Raw genomic sequence first — 22,186 nt, forward strand, 5'->3', positions numbered from 1 at the left:
TAAACGTTGAAAAAAAAAAATTTTTTTTTAAAAAGTTGAAAAAAAATTAAAAAAAAAAAAAGATTCTCCCCCTCTACCCCTCCCTTGCTTGAGTGGTCTCTCAATAAATAAAAGAAAAAATTAATTACGTTAAAAAAGACACTATCACTGGATACAAAATATTGGCCTAACATTTTTCCTTTGAGTACTTTAAAGATATACTTCCACTACCTTCTAGTTATTGTTTTTAATGAGAAGTCAGTCATCATTTGTATCATTGTTCAACCGTGTGCATTTTGTTGGGTGCTTTCAGGATTTTCTCTGAAAATCATTTTTCTCTGGCTTCTTTCAGAATTTTCTAATTATCTTTGGTTTACTGCAGTTTGACTAGAATGTGCCTGTGTAAGGTTTTCTTTGTATTCACTGTGTGGGATTATCTGGGCTTCTTAAATCTGTAAACTTTTCATAAAATTTGGAATATTTCCAGCCATATTTTCAAATATTTTGCCCTTTCTCTCCACACCAATTACACATATGTTACACCACTTGGTATTTTCCCAGCAGTCTCTCAGACTCTGCTTTTTTTCTTATCCTTATTTTCTCTGTTCTTCAGATTGAATTATTTCTGTTGATCTGTCTTAAAGTTCACTGATGGTTTCTTCTGCCATTTCCAATTTGTTAAGATACTACAGTGAATTTTTTACTTCTATTATTTCCAGTTCTAGAAAATCATTTTTCTCCATTAACATATGTTATCTGTTCATTCAATATGAGCATATGTATTTTTTTTAAATAGGTAAAAATCTTAGATATCGTATTAGTATAAGCAGAGATGCTGTAACAAAAAGCCACAAATGGGGGGGGGGGGGCTTAACCAACAGACATTTATATTTTCTCACAGGTCTGGAGGCTGGAAAGCCCAAGATCAAATACATGGCAAGGAGGCTTCTCCTTGGCTTGCTGACAGCTGCTTTTTCACTGTGCCCTCATATGGACTTTACTCTGCACTCACGCACTCCTAGTATCTCTTGCTCTTCTTAAAAGGACACCAGTCTTACTGGATTAGAGCCTCACCTCATGACTTCATTTAACTTTATTTTCTTATTTTTTTTAGTTTTCATCAATATTTAGTTCTGTAGAAAACAGTGCATGGTTACATGGGAAAGAAAAATTCGTAAGGATTGTCATCATCAATTGTGATTACACATATAAATTCCAGTAAGTTAATAATTTATACTCCATTTCATAACTATTCAACTTAAAAACATCTGAGGAATACTCAAGATGGTGAAAAATATTACCAATAAAAACAAACAACACAGTTGAAAAATTTTGTTCTTGTCATATTGAATGAAGCCACTGTAAAAATAACTGACAATTCATATTAGCATTAACTTCAAAACCCTCCAATCAGCTTTTGCTTTGTCATTACCAAAGGTTTTCTTGGTTTTCAATGAGAAGAATCTTCAAAAAATTTTAGTGTAGTAATCATAAAATAACTTTAATGTATCAAACTACATTGGAATTCCCCACTAGGAATTCATTTTTACAGAGTAAAATTGCTTAATATTCATATCAGTAACAATAAAGTTTTTTTAAAATTTACATTTAAATTTACAATTTATATGTTAGCATATAGTGCACTTATGATTTGAGGAGTAGAATCCAGTGATTCGTTCCCTACATATAACACCCAGGGCTCATCCCAGTAGGTGTCTTCCTTAATGCCCCCTGACCATTAGCCCATCCCCCCACCCATAACCCCTGCACCAACACTTAGTTTGTTCTTTATATTTGAGTCTCTTATGTTTTGTCCCCCTGTTTTATATTATTTTTGCTTCCCTTCCCTTACGTTCATCTGTTTTGCATCTTAAATTCCACACGAGTGAAATCGTGATACTTGTCTTCCTCTAGTTTTGCTTAGCATAATACACTCTAGTTCCATCCACGTTGTTGCAAATGGAAAGATTTCATTCTTTTTGATTGCCGAGTAGTACTCCATTTTGTGTGTGTGTGTGTGTGTGTGTGTGTGTGTATACACACCATATCTTCTTTATCCATTCATCTGTCAATGAACACTTGGGCTCTTTCTATACTTTGGCCATTGTTGACAGTGCTGCTATAAACACTGAGGTGTATGTGCCCCTTCGAAACAGCACACCTGTATCCTTTGTATAAATACTTAGTGGAATTGCTGGGTCATAGAATAGTTCTATTCTTAATTTTTCAAGGAACCTCCATACTGTTTTCCAGAGTGGCTGCACCAGTTTGCATTCCCACCAGCAGTATAAAAGGGTTCCTCTTTCTCCACATCCTCTCCAACATCTGTTGTTGCCTGAGTTGTTAATGTTAGCCATTCTGACGGGTGTGAGGTGGTATCTCATTGTGGTTTTGATTTGTATTTCCCTGATGATGAGTGATGTGGAGCATTTTTTCATGTGTCGGTTGGCCATCTGGATGTCTTCCTTGGAGAAGTGTCTATTCATGTCTTTTGCCCATTTCTTCGCTGGATTATTTGTTTTTTGGGTGTTGAGTTTGATAAGTTCTTTATAGATTTTGGATACTAACCCTTTATCTGATAGGTTGTTTGCAAGTATCTTCTCCCATTCTGTCAGGTGCCTTTTAGTTTTGCTGATTGTTTCCTTCACTGTGCAGAAGCTTTTTATCTTGATGAGGTCCCAGTAGTTCATTTTTGCTTTTGTTTCCCTTGCCTCCAGAGACGTGTTGATGCAGCCTAGGTCACAGAGGGTTCTGCCTTTCTCCTCGAGGATTTTGATGGCTTCTGGTCTTACATTGAGGTCTTTCATCCATTTTATTTTTGTGTATGGTGTAAGAAAGTGGTCCAGGTTCATTTTTCTGCATGCCGCTGTCCAGTTTTCTCAGCACCACTTGCTGAAGAGACTGTCTTTATTCCATTGGATATTCTTTCTGCTTTGTCAGAGATCAATTGGCCATAGGTTTGTGGGTCCATTTCTGGGTTCTCTGTTCTGTGCCACTGATCTGAGTGTCTGTTCTTGTGCCAGTACCATACTGTCTTGATGATTACAGCTTTGTAATACAGCTTGAAGTCCAGAATTGTGATGCCTCCTGCTTTGGTTTTCTTTTTTAAGATTGCTTTGGCTATTTGGGGTCTTTTCTGGTTCCATACAAATTTTAGGACTGTTTGTTCTAGCTCGGTGAAGAATGCTTGTGTTATTTTGATAGGGATTGCATTGAATATGTAGATTACTTTCGGTAGTATTGACATTTTAACAACATTTGTTCTTATCCAGGAGCATGGAGTATTTTTACTTTTTTGTGTCGTCTTCAATTTATTTCATAAGCTTTCAATGGTTTTCAGTGTATAAATTTTTTACCTCTTCAGTCAGGTTTATTCCTAGATATTTTATGGGTTTTGGTGCAATTGTAAACGGGATCAATTCCTTGATTTCTCTTTCTGCTACTTCATTATTGGTATATAGAAATGCAACCAATTTCTGTGCATTGATTTTATATACTGTGATACTGCTGAATTCATGTATCAGTTCTAGCAGTTTTTTAGTGGAATCTTATGGGTTTTCCATATAGAGTATCATGTCACCTGCAAAGAGTAAAACGTTTTGACTTCCTCTGTGAGTTGGAAGCCTTTTATTTCTTTGTGTTGTCTGATTGCTGAGGCTAAGACTTCCAATACCATGTTGATTAACAGTGGTGAGAGTGGACATTCCTGTTGTGTTCCTGATCTTAGGGGGAAAGCTCTCAGGTTTTCGCCATTGAGGATGATATTAGCAGTGTGTCTTTCATATACAGCTCTTATGATCTTGAGGTATGATCCTTCTATCCCTACTTTCTTGAGGGTTTTTATCAAGAAAGGATGCCATATTTTGTCAAATCCTTTCTCTACATCTATTGAGAGGATCATGTGGTTCTTGTCCTTTCTTTTATTAATGTGCTGTATCACACTGATTGATTTGTGGATACTGAACCAGCCCTGCAGCCCAGGAATGAACCCCACTTGATCATGGTGAATAAATTTTTTTTTTTAACGTATTGTTGGATCCGGTTGGCTAATATCTTCTTGAGAATTTTTCCATCCATGTTCATCAGGAAAACTGGTCTGTAGCTTTCCTTTTTAATGGGATCTTTGTCTGGTTTTGAAATCAAGGTAATGCTGAAAACATGTATTTCTTTATATCCTTTTATATGACTATAAAAGTGCCTTTAAAACGCTTTTTCTAACTTCAACATCTGCGTTACCAATGTTTGCATTGATTACTTTTTCTCTTCACCAAGGATCACATTTTCTTGTTTCTTAATATATTTAGTAATTTGTTTCGTATCCTGGACATCATGAATTATATAGTGTAAAGACTTAGGAATCATTTATATTCAAGACTATTGCTTTTTGCTTTGTTTCAGCAGGGAATTAATTTGGCTGAACTTAAACACAAAGTTTGCCTCTCTGTAATGGTCAAGAGCCAAAATATATTCAGTTCTTTTAGCCTTAGTAGGCTGCTTTGAGCCTACCCTAACTATGTGCAGTTCAACTGTCAGCCAGAGATTTGGGCAGAATTTACGTGAAGAATTTGATGCAACTTCTCTGTAGCTGTCTCCATCCTAAAATTTCTCATTTCTCAGCTCCTTATGTAGCTCCTTTGGTTACTTAAGGAAGTAAAAACTTCTGATTTTTTGTCCAAATTCCAAACATTGGATGGGGACCACCATCAGGACAAAATCTAGGCAAACAAGAGGTGCCAAAACAAAAACAGGGTGGGAGCCTTCCCTCTTGCAAATACTGAATCGTGTCCAGTTTCTGCCTACTTTTAGGTATTGATCTAGTAACTTCAGATAGTAGTTTTTTTACGCTACGTCCAGAATTGGTAATACCTTCAAGACTGTTCCAATATATGCTACTCAGACACAGTATCATCTTAATTTATTTGCATACCTGAGTTTCTCACTAGATTTCAAAAACCTTACAGACTTTTTTATGCCTGGATGCCCAGTGTTTCCTTCATTTCCTTTTGATTTTCAAAAGGTTGCTCATATTTATTTGTTTTTCTGAGAGCATTATCTGTTGCATTTTTGCTCTTGTCATCTTTGCAGTTTAGTCTTCATTTTGGAAATGACTTTTTCTTTCATTTCCCATTCTTTCCCGTCTATTATTACCTTATTTTCAAACTCATGTATTTTGGATTTATGTTTTCTATCATGTTTTATATCACTTTCTCAATGTATCATTTTGAAAAAGAAGATTCAGTTTTGATCTGTATAGGGGCATGTGTTTCTGATATACTTTCACTACCTGTAAATATATTCTACTTCTTCTTCTCTTTTTTCTTAACACAATGGAGAGGTTTGACCCTGATCCTCTTCTGTTGCATATTTTAGGTGAAATTCTTTCTCCTAACTTGTAAAACATCACTCTGGATGGCTTTTGTGCTACACAGAGTTCCTTCTTCTATTTTCATATACTGTTAAAAAATATAGTATCCTACTATAACCACTGTAGATATCCCTCAAAAAATTAAAAATAGAAATACAGGATGATCCAATAATTCCGCTATTGGGTAATTTACCCAAAGAAAATGAAAACACTAATTTATGCACCCCTATATTTATTGTAGCATTATTTACAATATCCAAGATATGGAAGCAACCTAAGAATCCATCAGTAGATGAATGGATAAGGAAGATGTGGTGTACACACACACACAATTACCCAATCATAAAAAAGAATGGGATCTTGCCAACAACATGGATGGATCTAAAAAATATTATGCTAAGTGAAATAAGTCAGAGACAAATACCATATAAGTTCACTATATGTGAAATCTAAAAGCAAACAAACAAACAAACAAAGAACAAAAAGCAGAATCAGACTTGTAAACATACAGAACAAACTGATGGCTTCCAGAAGGGAGGGGATGGAATGGAGGGGCCAAATGGGTAAAGGGAAGTGGGAGATACAGGCTTCTAGTTACGGAATAAGTCACAGATATTAAGGCACAGCACAAGAAATACAGTCCATGATATTATAAGTGTTGTATGGTGACAGATGGTAGCTACACTTTCAGTAAACACAGCTTATATTTAAACTTGTCAAGTTACTATGTGGTACACCTGAAACTAATGCAACGTTGTCAACTACATTCAAATTTAAAAATGAATAAAAAAATATATATAGTAGCTTGTTTTTGAAGCGTCCTGGCTCTTTTCCCTTAGTCCTATTTACATCTGGACTCTTCTTTTTCTATGATCCCTATCCTGCTCAATTTCTCCCTCATTTTTCGTCCTATCTGGAAGAGAGTTCTGACCTGTCCATTTCAAGAATTCATAGGTAACTATATGTTCCAGCCTAATTCAAGGCTTACCATGAAACACTCCCTGCTTTTAGATACATGTGCTTTGCACTCTCTGCTATTAGATATATCAAAATATTATCCAGTCTCAGCTGCTGTTTTCAAAATGGCTTGCTGTACTATCTAGTGAATATCTGATGGTTATTTCATAGTTTTTTGTTTCTAGATCCATCAGACATTGGCTCCCCTGCTTCCCTCTTTTATCCTGACACAGACACTGGTATCAGTAAGACCTTGTGGCTGCTGGTAACTACTCCCCACACAATTGTTCTTGGAAAATATATTACCCAGTTTTGTTGTAGATATTATCAGTGGAGTCCTGGTTTTGCTATCTGGTTTTCTCTCTTTATGTGGAGCCTCAGGAGAAGCCAAAAACTATGCTGCCACTGCACTATATCTTCCCTTCAATTAGCAATTTAACAAGGGATCTTGAACAAATGACAGACTACTCACCAGGTATTTCAAGAGAGCAAATCATAAAGGTAGCTTTTATATCACGTTGGATAAATAAAGGTTAAGCAAGTGTTTCCACAAGTTAGAACAAAAGTTAAATTAAATCTATACTTAGTATATACTTCTAATCATCAAGGTGAATTTCTGCATAAATCTGTTTACTAGGAAGAGCAAAGAGCTCTGCTGTAACATTAAAAGGTTTTTTTTTTCAATATATGAAATTTTTTTCAAATTGGTTTCCATACAACACCCAGTGCTCATCCCAAAAGGTACCCTCCTCAATACCCATCACCCACCCCCCATCAACCCTCAGTTTGTTCTCAGTTTTTTTTAATTTTTTTTTCAACGTTTATTTACTTTTGGGACAGAGAGAGACAGAGCATGAACGGGGGAGGGGCAGAGAGAGAGGGAGACACAGAATCGGAAACAGGCTCCAGGCTCTGAGCCATCAGCCCAGAGCCTGACGCGGGGCTCGAACTCATGGACCGCGAGATTGTGACCTGGCTGAAGTCGGACGCTTAACCGACTGCGCCACCCAGGCGCCCCTGTTCTCAGTTTTTAAGAGTCTCTTATGCTTTGGCTTTCTCCCACTCTAACCTCTTTCTTTTTTTTTTCCTTCCCCTCCCCCATGGGTTTCTGTTAAGTTTCTCAGGATCCACATAAGAGTGAAAACATATGGTATCTGTCTTTCAGATCTGCCATACAGATATGCCTTATTTCACTTAGCATAACACTTTCCAGTTCCATCCATGTTGCTACAAAGGGCCATATTTCATTCTTTCTCGTTGCCACGTAGTACTCCATTGTGTATATAAACCACAATTTCTTTATCCATTCATCAGTTGATGGACATTTAGGCTCTTTCCATACTTTGGCTATTGTTGAGAGTGCTGCTATAAACATTGGGGTACAAGTGCCCCTATGCATCAGTACTCCTGTATCTCTTGGGTAAATTCCTAGCAGTGCTACTGCTGGGTCATAGGGTAGGTCTATTTTTAATTTTTGGAGGAACCTCCACACTGTCTTCCAGAGCGGCTGCACCAATTTGCATTCCCACCAACAGTGCAAGAGGGTTCCCGTTTCTCCACATCCTCTCCAGCATCTATAGTCTCCTGATTTGTTCATTTTGGCCACTCTGACTGGCGTGAGGTGATATCTGAGTGTGGTTTTGATTTGTATTTCCCTGATAAGGAGCGATGTTGAGCATCTTTTCATGTGCCTGTTGGCCATCCGGATGTCTTCTTTAGAGAAGTGTCTGTTCATGTTTTCTGCCCATTTCTTCACTGGGTTATTTGTTTTTCGGGTGTGGAGTTTGGTGAGCTCTTTACAGATTTTGGATACTAGCCTAAAAGGTTTGTTTTAATTTCTCCAAGATTGCTGACTTGCAACCTTAATACCATGAACTTTATCATAAACTACATTTGTGGTATAAAACTATTCACTTTGAGTTATGAATCTCGCATAGGAGATTGATTTCATCCATAAATTTGTGATAATTAAGTCATATTCTATTATAGACTTTTTTCTGGAATTTCATTAGATAAGTTAATTTTCTGGTTAAAAAAAAAGAGCCCTTGTTTAAGTTCATTTGAAATAAACTGTGTGGCTCTAAAAGATTCATTTTTTTTAAACAGTGTTAAGCTTTCTCTATCACTACCCCAAGCCATGATGTGTGTCTTTTCAATCTTTCTTTTTCTTCTAAGAGTTAATATTTATTGAGCAATGGCAGGCACTGTTCTAAGCATTTCATTTTGAAGTCATTACAACTTCACAAAACTGAGTAAATAATATCGTGACTTTACATATCATTTATAAACTAGCACAGGGGCGCCTGGGTGGCCCAGTCAGTTAAGCATCTGAGTCATGATCTCGCTGTTCATGGGTTTGAGCCCCGGGTCAGGCTCTGTGCTGACAGCTCAGAGCCTAGAGCCTGGAGCCTCCTTCTGATTCTGTATCTCCCTCTCTCTCTCTACCCCTCCCCCACTCATGCTCTGCCTCTCTCAGTCTCTCAAAAATAAACATTGAAACAAATTTTTTTTACCTAGCACATAAAGGTTAATGTATCTTAACTATTATGTGGTAGTATATCACAATATCTGTGTTTATATCTGCGAATATATGACAGTTTTCATGGCACAGTAGTTAAGATTTAGGATTCTGAAGCCAGGATGCCTGGGGTTCAAATCCTGGATCTACCTGTTACTGGCTATGTGACCCTTAGGCAAGTCACTGCTCTGTGCCTCAGTCTGTTGTGAAAGTCAAATGAATTACAATATGAAAAGCAGTCAGAACGCAGCTTGGCATAGAACTTATACAGGTCTTAGCATTTTTTTAATTGGATTTACAGTAATAACTGAATTACCATTCTGCAGCTTGATTTTTTTCACTCAACAGATGGCTCCAAAAACGATCTGCATTGCACAACAAACCTAGTTCATTTTATCTACTGTGTATTATTCCAGTGCATCAATGTCCACCTCAATTTATCCATCTTCCTATGACAGTCATTTAATCTGTTTCCAGTTTTTACTCTGCTGCCACGTGCACGTCTTACATATGTGTGCATATGCACACATGCAGCAGTTTCTCTAGAGTATACATTAGAAGTGGAAATGCTGGATCACTGGGGGTGCAAATCTTCAACTTTACTTGATACCGACAAAATGCTCTTCAAAGGGGCTCTGTTGCACAAGCAGTGGAGGACGTATTTGGTTTCTCCACATGCCGACTAACACTTAGTATTGTCAGGCCTTAAAAATAAATTAACTTTGATTCTAATAATAATTTTAAGTGGTAAAGATATCCTTCCTATGTATAATGAAGCACTTACAAAGCACCATATTCTTAACTCTTTTGGTAAAGAAAAGGATACCAAAATGCAAAACAAAATATTTAAGTTCTAGGGCACACACTTGGAAGATCCCAGGAGTGGCAACAAAATTTCTATCCATCACAAGAAACATAAGCCATTAAAAAAAAAAAAAAATACTCACCTCAAACTCTCCAAGAAGTTTAGAAATAAGCAAACCCTCTGGAAATTTGGATACAACCTAATAGAAAATAAAATGCAATATAAACAGACACCATTAGGGTGCTGCTAACAAAGTATTAAAATAAAACAGTATAAACTTAAATAGTCATAAAGGTAAAAAAAAATTATTGAGTGGGGCGCCTGGGTGGCGCAGTCGGTTAAGCGTCCGACTTCAGCCAGGTCACGATCTCGCGGTCCGTGAGTTCGAGCCCCGCGTCGGGCTCTGGGCTGATGGCTCAGAGCCTGGAGCCTGTTTCCGATTCTGTGTCTCCCTCTCTCTCTGCCCCTCCCCCGTTCATGCTCTGTCTCTCTCTGTCCCAAAAATAAATAAACGTTGAAAAAAAAAAGTTAAAAAAAAAATTATTGAGTGAATGAATTAAAAGTCACAATAATTTAGATCAGTTTCCAGTTTTAAAAAAGGTTATAACCAAACGAAGGCAGTGATTTCCAATGTTTCCAGAGTGGAAAATCATTCTTACATAACACTGCAATGCCACAGCTCTCCAGAAATTCCTACAAATCTTTAGCAAGCCTATTTAGCTTTAGCTCACGTAAAATAAATACCCTACAGCATAGCTTCAAGTATTTTAAATGGAAGGAAAAAATATAATGGACACTATAGAAAACTTTGAAAAAATACCATTAAGCAAAGAAAAAAATTATCCATAGTCATTGTTGCCCATATGCACATAAAAATATCTATATTTAGTATAAAAAATAAGGTCATTTCCATAACAAGTTTTTATTATCATACCACCATCTTTCCATGGCAGTAAATACGGATCAACATATTTACTGGTTATAGGGTTTTCTAATAATTCAATATATTTATATTTATTTACTAGATCCTCTCTTTATGGTTGTGTCCTGTTTGTTATCATCACAATTCTTATAATTATTCTCTTATTTGCATCTCTCACACTTGTCCAATTTTTAGGAAAAATTCCTAAAAGCAAACTTATTCTATCCCCTTAAAGTATAAAAAGCTTTGTTTTCCCAGATTTTTCCAAATTTTACATACTTAATTAAAAAGTCTAAATCAAGTTTCAGAAAAATATAAAAATGACTCCAAAATCCTGTGACCCAGAGATAGCTGCTGCTCGTTTTCAGAAATCATCCTTTCAGAAACCCCTTTATGTACACACACATTACACATGATTTTACATGAAAGGACAACACTTAACATGCTATTCTATAAACCCTGTTTTTAAAGTCTAACAATATGTCAAGAAGATACTTCCATGTAAATTAAGTGAGATATAAAGAAACATTTTTATGAGCCACATGATGGTGTCTAGTTTGGGTAGTTAATTTAACCAATGCTTTACCAGTGAATACTTAATTTTTCTCCTTTTTATTACCATAAAAAAATCATATTCAACATCCTTAAATAATCGTTGGATACATGGTCAAATGTCCAAACAAAAAAGCAGGATTTGAATGCACCATGGTTTTTGCATTTCTCCCAGTAAAATCATGACATCAGAAATGGAATAACTTCAAAAGCATAAGAGTTGTAATGGCACTCTGATCATTCAAATAAGAATAGCTCCTGCCAAAATTTCAAGTGTACATACCCTTTAGCCTGATACGTAACAGGCAAAGAACTTTCACAAGTTAATAGGGAAAAACAACACATTAAGCCAAAGACAAGAAAAAGCAATTCACATAAGAAATACAAATGGCTACTAAGCATATGAAAAGATGCTCAATGTAAAAATCAAGGGGTATAAACTACAAAAACCCAATTGGATAGTAACATTTCACGGTCACTTGGGGTGTCAATCTGTTCAAACCTTTTAGAGGGTAATTAGGTATTAATGACCAAAACTACACTATTCAATACCTTTGGCAAGTCTACTTCTAGATACATGTTTGAGGACATTACCTGTAGTATTTTTTAATAGCCAAGGCTAGAATAACCCAATTTAATTAACTGCACATATTATAAATGAAACATAGTACATCGACAGAGTAAAATGCCACGTAACTTTTAGAATATTTGACATACATATGTACGAAACTGATACTGTAAAGATCTTGAACTGTTTGCTAACAATTTATTGGGGTAAGGGGAAGAACAAAAGGCAGGCAGCATTTCTGGCACTTCAATTTTTAAAATAATTTTGAAAACATTAAAAAATTTTAGGAGTGGGTATTTTTTTTCCTGATCTTAAACGAATAGCCACTCCATTTGCTATATATTTGAAAAGATCAGGTATAAGTGTAAAACTAATAAATACTTACAGGCAAATTAAATTTAACCACAAATGAGATCTAAATATATAATTAGAGGTGCCTGGGTGGCTTAGTCTGTTCAACGCCAATTTTTCAGCTCAGGTCATGATCTAGCAGTTTGTGAGTTTGAGTCCCACATCTTTCTCTGTGCTGACAGCTGAGAGCCTGGAGCCTGCTGTGGATTCTGTGTCTCCCTCTCTCTCTACCCCTCCCTTGTTCGTGCTCTTTCAAAAACAAACCAACATTAAAAAATTTTTAAATTGTACAATCAATCATCCCTATTCATTTCCCAGAAACAGAAAATACTTACCAATTTTATCTTATGTTTTAGTTCTGGATTGATAGTCCCTCCAGGCCCAATTTGTGCAATAACTGATTTGAATGTGTTCTCCAACTATGAAAAAAAAAAAAAGTTCAGGTTATAATCCAAAAAGATCAAAGATAAATATGAACAATATGTAAAAGGAAACATCTACCACAGGAAATTTTATTTCAATCAAATGGGTAAAATATTGTTCTTAAGAGGCACTGTAGCATTTCACACCGCATAAAATACCTCTAAAATAGATGCAATCTATAAAACTAAACACTCTAAATTTTCCAAATAATTAACATTCTCTTTAACAATTAGATTCTAGAGTATCCAATTTTTCAATCTCCTACTCGTACCCAGAAAGGATTCTTGTTACTAGTTTCCTTCTATTTATTTTTATTTTATTTTTTTTATTTAAAAAAATTTTTTTTAACATTTATTTATTTTTGAGACAGAGAGAGACAGAGCATGAACGGGGGAGGGGCAGAGAGAGAGGGAGACATAGAATCGGAAGTAGGCTCCAGGCTCTGAGCCATCAGCCCAGAGCCCGACGCGGGGCTCGAACTCACGGACCACGAGATCATGACCTGAGCCGAAGTCGGACGCTCAACTGACTGAGCCACCCAGGCGCCCCTAGTTTCCTTCTATTTAAAAAAATTCAGTGTTTACTAAACATATGCTTAGTGAATGCCAAATGCAAGGAAGAGACTGGATGATGGACGGTCCCTGGGAGGCAGGAAAGCACCTGAGCCTGGCAAGAAGGAAAAGCTCTTCTGCTGTAGTAGAAAAAAAAAGGGAGAAAGAACCAGGAGGCATATGATACAGAATGTGGGGTCAGGTGGAGTTACTACCTGATGACTTCAGTATTCTCTGTGAGTTGGGCAGCAAGGCCCACTCCTAAGAGTTAGAGGGAAGGGGAAGAAAGTTCAGGCAGTTGAGACAGTAGAAAAATAAAGGCGAGAAAATGATGGAGGACTGTGCAAGGGCAACAGGCCAGCAGTTCTAAAGGAAAACAGGAGAGGCCAAAGTTAAGACAACAGGGGACTCAGGATTTTAGCTGAGAGAAGCCAATGGCATGGAGGGGCCCCAGTAAGGCAGAAGATGTACAGGAATACTTGGAAAAGCAAGCTGGAAGCACAGGCAAGCATGGTCAGAGAAGCACGGAGCATATGCAGACAGCCCACACCCAGGGAACAGCTACAGCAGGGAGATCTAAAGTGGAATGAAAGATCATGGAGTTATGTTTAAAGACAATGAGTGGATAAAATATGTTAGAAAAGACACAAAAGAGAAAAACAACAAATTACCTAAAATTTTTATCACACAGACGCAAACATTATTAATACTTTCTCCTTCTAAACTTTGCATTTTTTCATCTTTCTTCTTGTTGACACTTGGCCTGTTATTAGTTACAAACTGTGTAACCTTTTTAGGTCTCGGTTTCCTCATCTGAAAAATGAATTTCACTATCTCTTAAGGTTGACAAGGAAAGGGGATGGGGGGGGCGGATTAGGTTCCTAAGATTATTATATCACTAGCTTTCACAAAAAGCCTCAGCCCTTGGGCTTATGTTCTTCATACATCTTCTAAATCGCCATGAGATAACCCCCTAAAGCTCCGCAAGTGAACAGTAAGAGCATCTAAAGGTAACGGATTCTTCACATCCCAACATGCTCCCCTCATTTGAAGATTCAATACAACAACTTCTTGTCTTATCACTGCGCTAGGTGTTTCAGGGGACACACACACACACACACACACACACACACACACAGTCACCTCAGTGCCATTCTTCTCAAGCCCCTTAAAATTAAGTAGGGAAAGGAGATAAATGGATAAACCACTATAAGCTAAGGTTGACTCTGAGCATCACCGAAGAGGTGCAGAATTGCACAAGGACATATTATCACACTAAGTTATAAATATAACGAAGGCTTCCTTTTTGAAGAGCCGGGGAACATCACAGAGAAGGGCGGTAGAGAAGGCAATAAAGGTATAAGGAACTTCATGAACACAGGAAAAAAGGAAAAAAAAAATAATAATTTGCCTGAAGGGAATAAGGAAAGAGCGGAAGACAACACTGACAAAAGGAGAAGGAAGTACTACAGAATACCTCAGATGCCAAACTAAGGAGTTTCACCGGGTTATGTAGACAAATACATATGTTGGAGATTTTTAGCAGGGGAGAGGCATCATCAGAAGTTTAATCTGGCAGCAGCAGAAAATGATACTGGGAGGGTGGATGACCAACGGGGAGGCCACGAAAACTGAGGGCAGGCGTCTTTACCAGGGCACTAAGCAAGTCAGACTAGAGAGAGGGGGCACGACAAAGGTGGGACATGGAATCCGGGAAATTAGGAAAGAACACCGTGCAAAGGAGGGAACTGCTGAGGGATGAATAGGAAGAGGCCAGGGAAACAGCCTCAAAGACTATACGGTTTAGAAGGAAAAAGGACCTGGGAACACAGAGATAGGATTTTGCTGTTTTTCAATCAATTCCAAAAGCTTGAGAAACTGGGAGGTAACAGGATGAGGATTACAAATGTCATTTTTCCCTCTGAACTATGGCTTGTAACAGGCAAATCACAAGCTAAAAATTGTCTCAACATTTTTAAACAGCTAGGGGAGAAAATAATATTTTGTGACACATGAAAATTATATGAAATTCAAATTCCAGTATTCATAAAGTTTTAATGGAACATGGCCACACTCACTCATTTACACATTATCCACATGATTGCTTTTCGCACCACAAGGGCAGAGTTGGGTGTTTATAACAGCGCCTCAAATATTTACCATGTGGCCCTTTAGAGAAAACAGTTACCAAGCCTGGGTTTACAATGCTCTTACCTAGGAACAGAGTGTTTCTCAAGAAGGAAAAAAAAAAAAAAAAAACACAACAGGGGCCTGGGTGGCTCAGTCGGTTAAGTGTCCGACTTCAGCTCAGGTCATGATCTCACAGTTCCTGAGTTTGAGCCCCACATCAGGCTCTGTATCGACAGCTTGGAGCCTGGAGCCTGCTTTTGGATTCTGTATCTCCCTCTCTCTCTGCCCTTCCCTCTCTCTCTCTCTCTCTCTCTCTCTCTCTCTCTCTCTCAAAAATAAACATTAAAAAAAAATTTTTCTTCAGGGTGCCTGGGTGGCTCAGTTGGTTAAATGTCTGACTTTGGCTCACGTCATAAGCTCATGGTTCGTGAGTTCAAGCCCCACATCGGGCTCTGTGCTGACAGCTCAGAGCCTGGAGCCTCCTTCAGATTCTGTATCTCCTCCTCTCTCTGCCCCCAACCCCAGCTTGTGCTCTGTCTCTCTCTCTCTCTCAAATGTGAATAAACATTAAAAAAATTATTTTTTATTTTTTATTTTTTAAAGTAAAAAAATGGGTTTTAGCCTCAAGCTAGACCACTATATTAAGCTAACTTTAAACTGAATGGGGTGGGGAGATTTTTTAAAGTCCAGTTAATCTTGGGGATATCTATAATTGGAGGGTAGAAATTAAAATGGGGGCCCGGGGGCAGGGGTAAGAAAGGAAGGTAATCAGTGACTGACATAAGGAAAGTAATCAAGAGGGGCCTCTGATTTCAATAATCCTCCAGTCTCAGATGCCTAAATACCAAACAAAAAGAATGAATAAATCAAGTGAACAAAACATTATCAGAGCATAAATAAAGATGGAAAGTGATGAGAAAAAATACCATATTCAGAGAGGAGCCTCTAGGAACAGAGAAGAGGCAGAGAAGAACTTTGAATCAAAAAGATGGACTCCTCAGAAAAAAGGATAAAGACATAAATAGGCAACTGATAAATATTAAGCAATAAAAGCATCAAGCTCATAAAAAGACAATAGTCCAATATAGTTACCTATCATATTGGAAAATTAATTTTATAATAATGCCCATTCATTCAACAAAAATGTACTGAACACATACTATGTGCTGCACACTGTAGGGGTCAATAAACTAGATACGGTCACTGCCCTCCTGGAACTTGCAGTCTGGTGTGGAGAGACAGACATGAAACAATCATAAATATAATTGCAATTATAAAAAATATCATGAAAAGATCCACAGAGTGTTATGAAGGGATAATATGCCAGAAGGCATTAGAAAAGCACTGGGAGACCGAACATACTGGGTTGGTGGCGAGGGAGAGATCATTTATACTGAGTATCATCAAAGGTACAAGAAGCACATTCCTTACGCACCTTATCTCAGTGCTACCTGAAACTTTTACGAGGACAACTTAACTACATAAAAATACACACTCCTTTTGATGCAGTGACTGTTGCTCTAGAAATTTATTCTGTGGAGTAGCGGATATATGCAAATTTGAACAAGATTTTCATCACAAGGCTATTTTTATTTTTTTAACTAGGCTCCATGCCCAACGTGGAGCTTAAACTCATGACCCTGAGATTAAGACTCACACACTCTACCGACTGAACCAGCGAGGTGCCCCCACAAGGCTATTTTTAATAGCGAACACTAGAAACAGCCTTAGTGCCTAACAAAAGTTACAAGTTAAATAAATTATGGTGCATCCTACTCCCATTAAAAATTGTATTGGTGGGGCACCTGGGTGGTTCAGTCGGTTAAGTGTCCACCTTCAGCTCAGGTCATGATCTCACGGTTCCTCAGTTTGAGCCCCACGTTGGGCTCTGTGCTGACAGCTCAGAGCCTGGAGTCTGCATCGAATTGTGTCTCCCTCTTTCTCTGTCCCTCCCCTGCTCATGCTCTGTCTCTGTCTCTCTCTCTCTCTCTCAAAAATAGACACTAAAAAAATTTTTTTAATTATGTTGCATTACAATATTTAACAGTGTGGGATGTTCACAATTCACAGTTAGGACTTAAAAAAGCAGGTCACAAATCTGGACCAGAAAGATTCTATTTAAAAAAAGAAAAAGTCACCTAGCATAATACTCTCTAGCTCTATGTACATCATTGGAAATGGCAAGATTTCATTCTTTTTTATGGTTGAATAATATTCCAGTGTATGTACATACCACATCTTCCTTATCCATTCATCAGTCAATGGACACAGGCTATTTCCATAATTTGGCTATTGTAGATAATGATATTACAAACATCTGAGTGTAGGTATCCTTTTTGAAATAAGTCAGGGCAAGAAAAATACCATATGATTCCACTCATATGTGAACTTGAAGAAACAAAACAAACAAGCAAAGAGGGGGGAAAAGAGGCACACCAAGAAACAGACCTTTACAGAGAACCAGATGATGGCTAGAGAGGCGAAGGGGTCAATAGGTGACAGGGATTAAGGAGGGCACTTGCAATGAGCACCAGGTGTTGTATGAAGGGTTGAATCACTGTATTAAACACCTGAAACTAATTACACTATGTTAGCGAACTGGAATTTACATTAAAAAATCAGCTTTTCTGGATGATAAAAGTACAGGTGATTTTTATTTTCTTCTGTGCCTTCTTGTATTTCAAGTCTTCTATAATCAATCTATATTACTTTTGTAATAAGAAAAAAAAGGTTTTAAAAACAGACACCTGGGTGCTATTTAGAAACATGAGGGTGGAAGCATTTTGAAAAGGAAGGTACAGAAGTGACATCTTAGAGGAATATACTCCAGCCCTTTGGCCATATGGTACAACATGAACACATTTCTGATAAAGATCACAAAACTGGCACCAATACACACACGGAAGCAAAGCTTTCAACTGCTTAAATATTTGCCAGATACCTCATCTGACTAAAAGCCAGGCAGCACGGAATGTGACTTGCCATACTAAAAACTTCACCCAAACTCACAAGAAAACGAGATAGTGAACAGCTACTTTGAGTTGGCCAGAGAACACAACTTCCGGAGAACTGCATTAATGAAGCCAGGGACGGCTCCTGCCGACAGGAACTGTTTAGCGTATCCAGCTGCTTGTTGAGGGAAGATACTCTTACAGGATACTTGAGCCAGGTCACCAAGTGAGATAAAAGAAGTATCCTTTCTTATATGCAATAACCAAGCACACCTCCTTATTCACACAGAAACTACCAAATTGTCTGGTTGCAAATTAAAAGTTAGGTGCAAACTAACACCCAGCCCTGATTTTTAATTCGTTTAAGGCGAGATCTTTTTATAATTCCAGGTTTACCTACTTTAAACCTCATGCTGAATGTTACAATGAAGTTTTCTACTATGTAAGATGGGGTAGGGTGGGGTAGGGTGGGATGGGGTACTCTTAAAGCTAGACAACCTAGAAATGTCAGATCCCTGTTCCCCGACCAAACCCCGGCCATTGTTACAGGCCATGACCTATTCACAATAACAGTAACACTATGGTTACCTGTGATGTAGGACTACAGGAAGCTTCATTCACTAGAAAATACAGCTAATCCATTCTCACCTACTCACATTTGCATCTCCATCCAAACTTCCCTTCAGTCAATCTAAAGGAAATTTAATAGAATGTGGTAAAAAGATGATTGTATCTTGCAAAAGAGGCTTTAAACTGTTCTAACCATTTCCTTTGTGAAACAAAGCATTACAATGGACAAAGGGTAGATACTAGTGACCACCCTGGCTGTTTCTCTTGAAGGTGAAAGATGAAAAAATACTAACCCTCATTTTACAAAGGAGAAACTTATTTTTCTTCTTTTTAATAACATGTTTTCCTTATTACAAAATAACGTGTTCACTGGAAATACGTGAAATACAGATGATCAAAAAGAAGTCTGTAAATTCATAATTTAAATTTGTTACAGATCTGTTCTTTTTCTATGCTCATAAATACATGTGGAGTTTTGACCAAAAACACATAGCAAACTGATCTAAAATTTTGAAGAAATGGAAGTTGTACTTTTTAGAAATAGGACTATGTAAGATCTGGTAATTATGTAGAGTATGGTCTGCTACCAAAGTAAAATACATAGTTCAAGAATGAGAGCCAACTCTTTGGAACAAGATTTAAATAGTTCCAATGGCAAAAACTTCACCCAGAAGTGAAATGTGGTTATTAGACAGCAGCTACGAGGAATTCTTGGAGCTGCAAAACACAGGATGAAACTCAAAGGAGAAAAGATATAGAAGAAGTGTATGTGCATCTTTCTCACCCTTCTCCCTGGAGCCATGCCAGGAGCAAAGGTCCTAGACTTTGCATTTGTTATTCCCTGGCTCTGATGGCTAAACGCACAGTCATCCCACCCAATTCTATAAAGTCTCCAAAAAACATGCTATATCATTCTCTAATATTTTGTTCGGGAATTTTTAATCAATACAATAAATTTGGAAAATGGAAATAACGTCAAACATTGGAAAAGCCAAAACAAACTTATTCATTGTGGAGCTTCACACAGTTAATTTATTTGGACTCAATCATTCTGAGTTTTGCTTTGTTAGGATAGGTATTATGTTTCCTAAAATTCATATTTTAAAGGCCTAACCCCCAATGTAATTTTTTTTTTTTTGTGGTGAGGTATGAGGGTGAAGCCTTCGTGATGGGATTAGCACCCCTACAAAAAGAGAAACCAGAGAGCTTGGTCTCCTCCATGTGCACACACTGAGGAAAGGCCATGTGAGCACACTGCGAGAAGGGGCAAGCCAGCAAGAGAACTCTCAGCAGAACGCAGCTACGTTATCGCCCCAGTCTGGAACTTCCAGCCTTCACAACTGTGAGAAAATAAATTTCTGTTGTTTACAGCTACCTGATCTAAGTTACTTTATTATGGAAGCACTAGCGACTAAGACAGTCCAGAGAAAACCCTCAGTCTAGAGCTACCCACAAAGGTACTACCTTTCTGAAGATCCTATTTATAAAAGTACAACTTGCCATTTCTTCAAAATTATAGAGGAGTTTACTAGCTGTTCCTACTCAAAACTCTACAAGTATATATGTTTCCTTTATAAGCATAGAAGAATAGATTTATAACAATATTAAATGATATTATACATGGAAAACCCAACAGACTCCACCAAAAGTCTGCTAGAACTGATACATGAATTCAGGAAAGTTGCAGGATACAAAATCAATGTACAGAAATCAGTTGCTTTCTTATGCACTAATAATGAAGCAACAGAAAGACAAATAAAGAAACTGATCCCCTTCACAATTGCACCAAGAAGCATAAAATACCTAGGAATAAACCTAACTAAAGATATAAAAGATCTATATGCTGAAAACTATAGAAAGCTTATGAAGGAAATTGAAGAAGATATAAAGAAATGGAAAAACATTCCGTGCTCATGGACTGGAAGAATAAATATTGTCAAAATGTCAATGCTACCCAAAGCAATCTACACATTCAATGCAATCCCAATCAAAATTGCACCACCATTCTTCTCGGAGCTAGAACAAGCAATCATAAAATTTGTATGGAATCACAAAAGACCCTGAATAGCCAAAGTAATATTGAAGACCAAAGTGGGAGGCATCACAATCCCAGACTTTAAGCCTCTACTACAAAGCTGTAATCATCAGGACAGCAAGGTATTGGCACAAAAACAGACACATAGACCAATGGAATAGGATAGAAACCCCAGAATTAGACCCACAAAAGTATGGCCAACTAATCTTTGACAAAGCAGGAAAGAATATCCAATGGAAAAAAGACAGTCCCTTTAACCAATGGTGCTGGGAGAACTGGACAGCAACATGCAGAAGGTTGAAACTAGACCACTTTCTTACACCATGCACAAAAATAAACTCAAAATGGATAAAGGACCCGAATGTGAGACAGGAAACTATCAAAACCCTAGAGGAGAAAGCAGGAAAAAACTTCTCTGACCTCAGCCGCAGCAATTTCTTACTCGACACATCCCCAAAGGCAAGGGAATTAAAAGCAAAAATGAACTACTGGGACCTCATCAAGATAATAAGCTTCTGCACAGCAAAGGAAACAATCAACAAAACTAAAAGGCAACCAATGGAATGGGAAAAGATATTTGCAAATGACATTATCAGACAAAGGGCTAGTATCCAAAATCTATAAACAGCTCACCAAACTCCACACCCGAAAAACAAATAATCCAGTGAAGAAATGGGCAGAAAACATGAAGAGACACTTCCCCAAAGACATCCAGATGGCCAACAGGCACATGAAAAGATGCTCAATGTCGCTCATCAGGGAAATACAAATCAAAACCACACTCAGATATCATCTCACGCCAGTCAGAGTGGCCAAAATGAACATATCAGGAGACTATAGATGTTGGAGAGGATGTGGAGAAATGGGAACCCTCTTGTACTGTTAGTGGGAATGCAAACTGGTGCAGCCGCTATGGAAAACAGTGTGGAGGTTCCTCAAAAAATTTAAAATATATCTGCCCTATGGCCCAGCAATAGCACTGCTAGGAATTTACCCAAGGGATACAGGAGTGCTGATGCATAGGGGCACTTGTACCCCAATGTTTATAGCAGCACTCTCAACAATAGCCAAAGTATGGAAAGAGCCTAAATGTCCATCAACTGATGAATGGATAAAGAAATTATGGTTTATATACACAATGGAGTACTACGTGGCAATGAGAAAGAATGAAATCTGGCCCTTTGTAGCAACATGGATGGAACTGGAAAGTGTTATGCTAAGTGAAATAAGTCATACAGAGAAACAGATACCATATGTTTTCACTCTTATGTGGATCCTGAGAAACTTAACAGAAGACCATGGAGAAGGGGAAGAAAAAAAAAATGTTAGAAAGGGAGGGAGCCAAAACATAAAAGACCCTTAAAAACTGAGAACTGAGGGTTGATGGGGGGGGGGTGGGAGGGAGGGAAGGGGGGGTGCGCCCCCCCCATTGGGATGAGCACTGGGTGTTGTATGGAAACCAATTTGACAATAAATTTCATATTAAAAATAAAAAAAAAAACGCCAAAT

The 22,186-nt window shown here is 37.7% G+C and overlaps 1 protein-coding gene across 4 annotated transcripts in view; it reads right to left on the reverse strand.

The window, feature by feature from the left end:
* The window catches only part of TDRD5 (tudor domain containing 5), a 108,408-nt gene that overhangs the window by 65,626 nt on the left and 20,596 nt on the right, over positions 1-22,186 (reverse strand). For all 4 annotated transcript variants that reach the window (XM_040446634.1, XM_040446633.1, XM_040446631.1 and 1 more), the window contains 2 exons: positions 12,353-12,436; positions 9,767-9,823 (listed from right to left, as the gene is read on the reverse strand). In XM_040446634.1, the coding sequence (XP_040302568.1) occupies positions 9,767-9,823; positions 12,353-12,436 (141 nt within the window). The remainder of the gene's footprint in view (positions 1-9,766; positions 9,824-12,352; positions 12,437-22,186) is intronic.

The sequence above is a fragment of the Herpailurus yagouaroundi genome, unplaced genomic scaffold, assembly GCF_014898765.1.
Source record: "Herpailurus yagouaroundi ecotype Mexico unplaced genomic scaffold, PumYag 195, whole genome shotgun sequence".
Classification (NCBI taxonomy): Eukaryota; Metazoa; Chordata; class Mammalia; order Carnivora; family Felidae; genus Herpailurus; species Herpailurus yagouaroundi.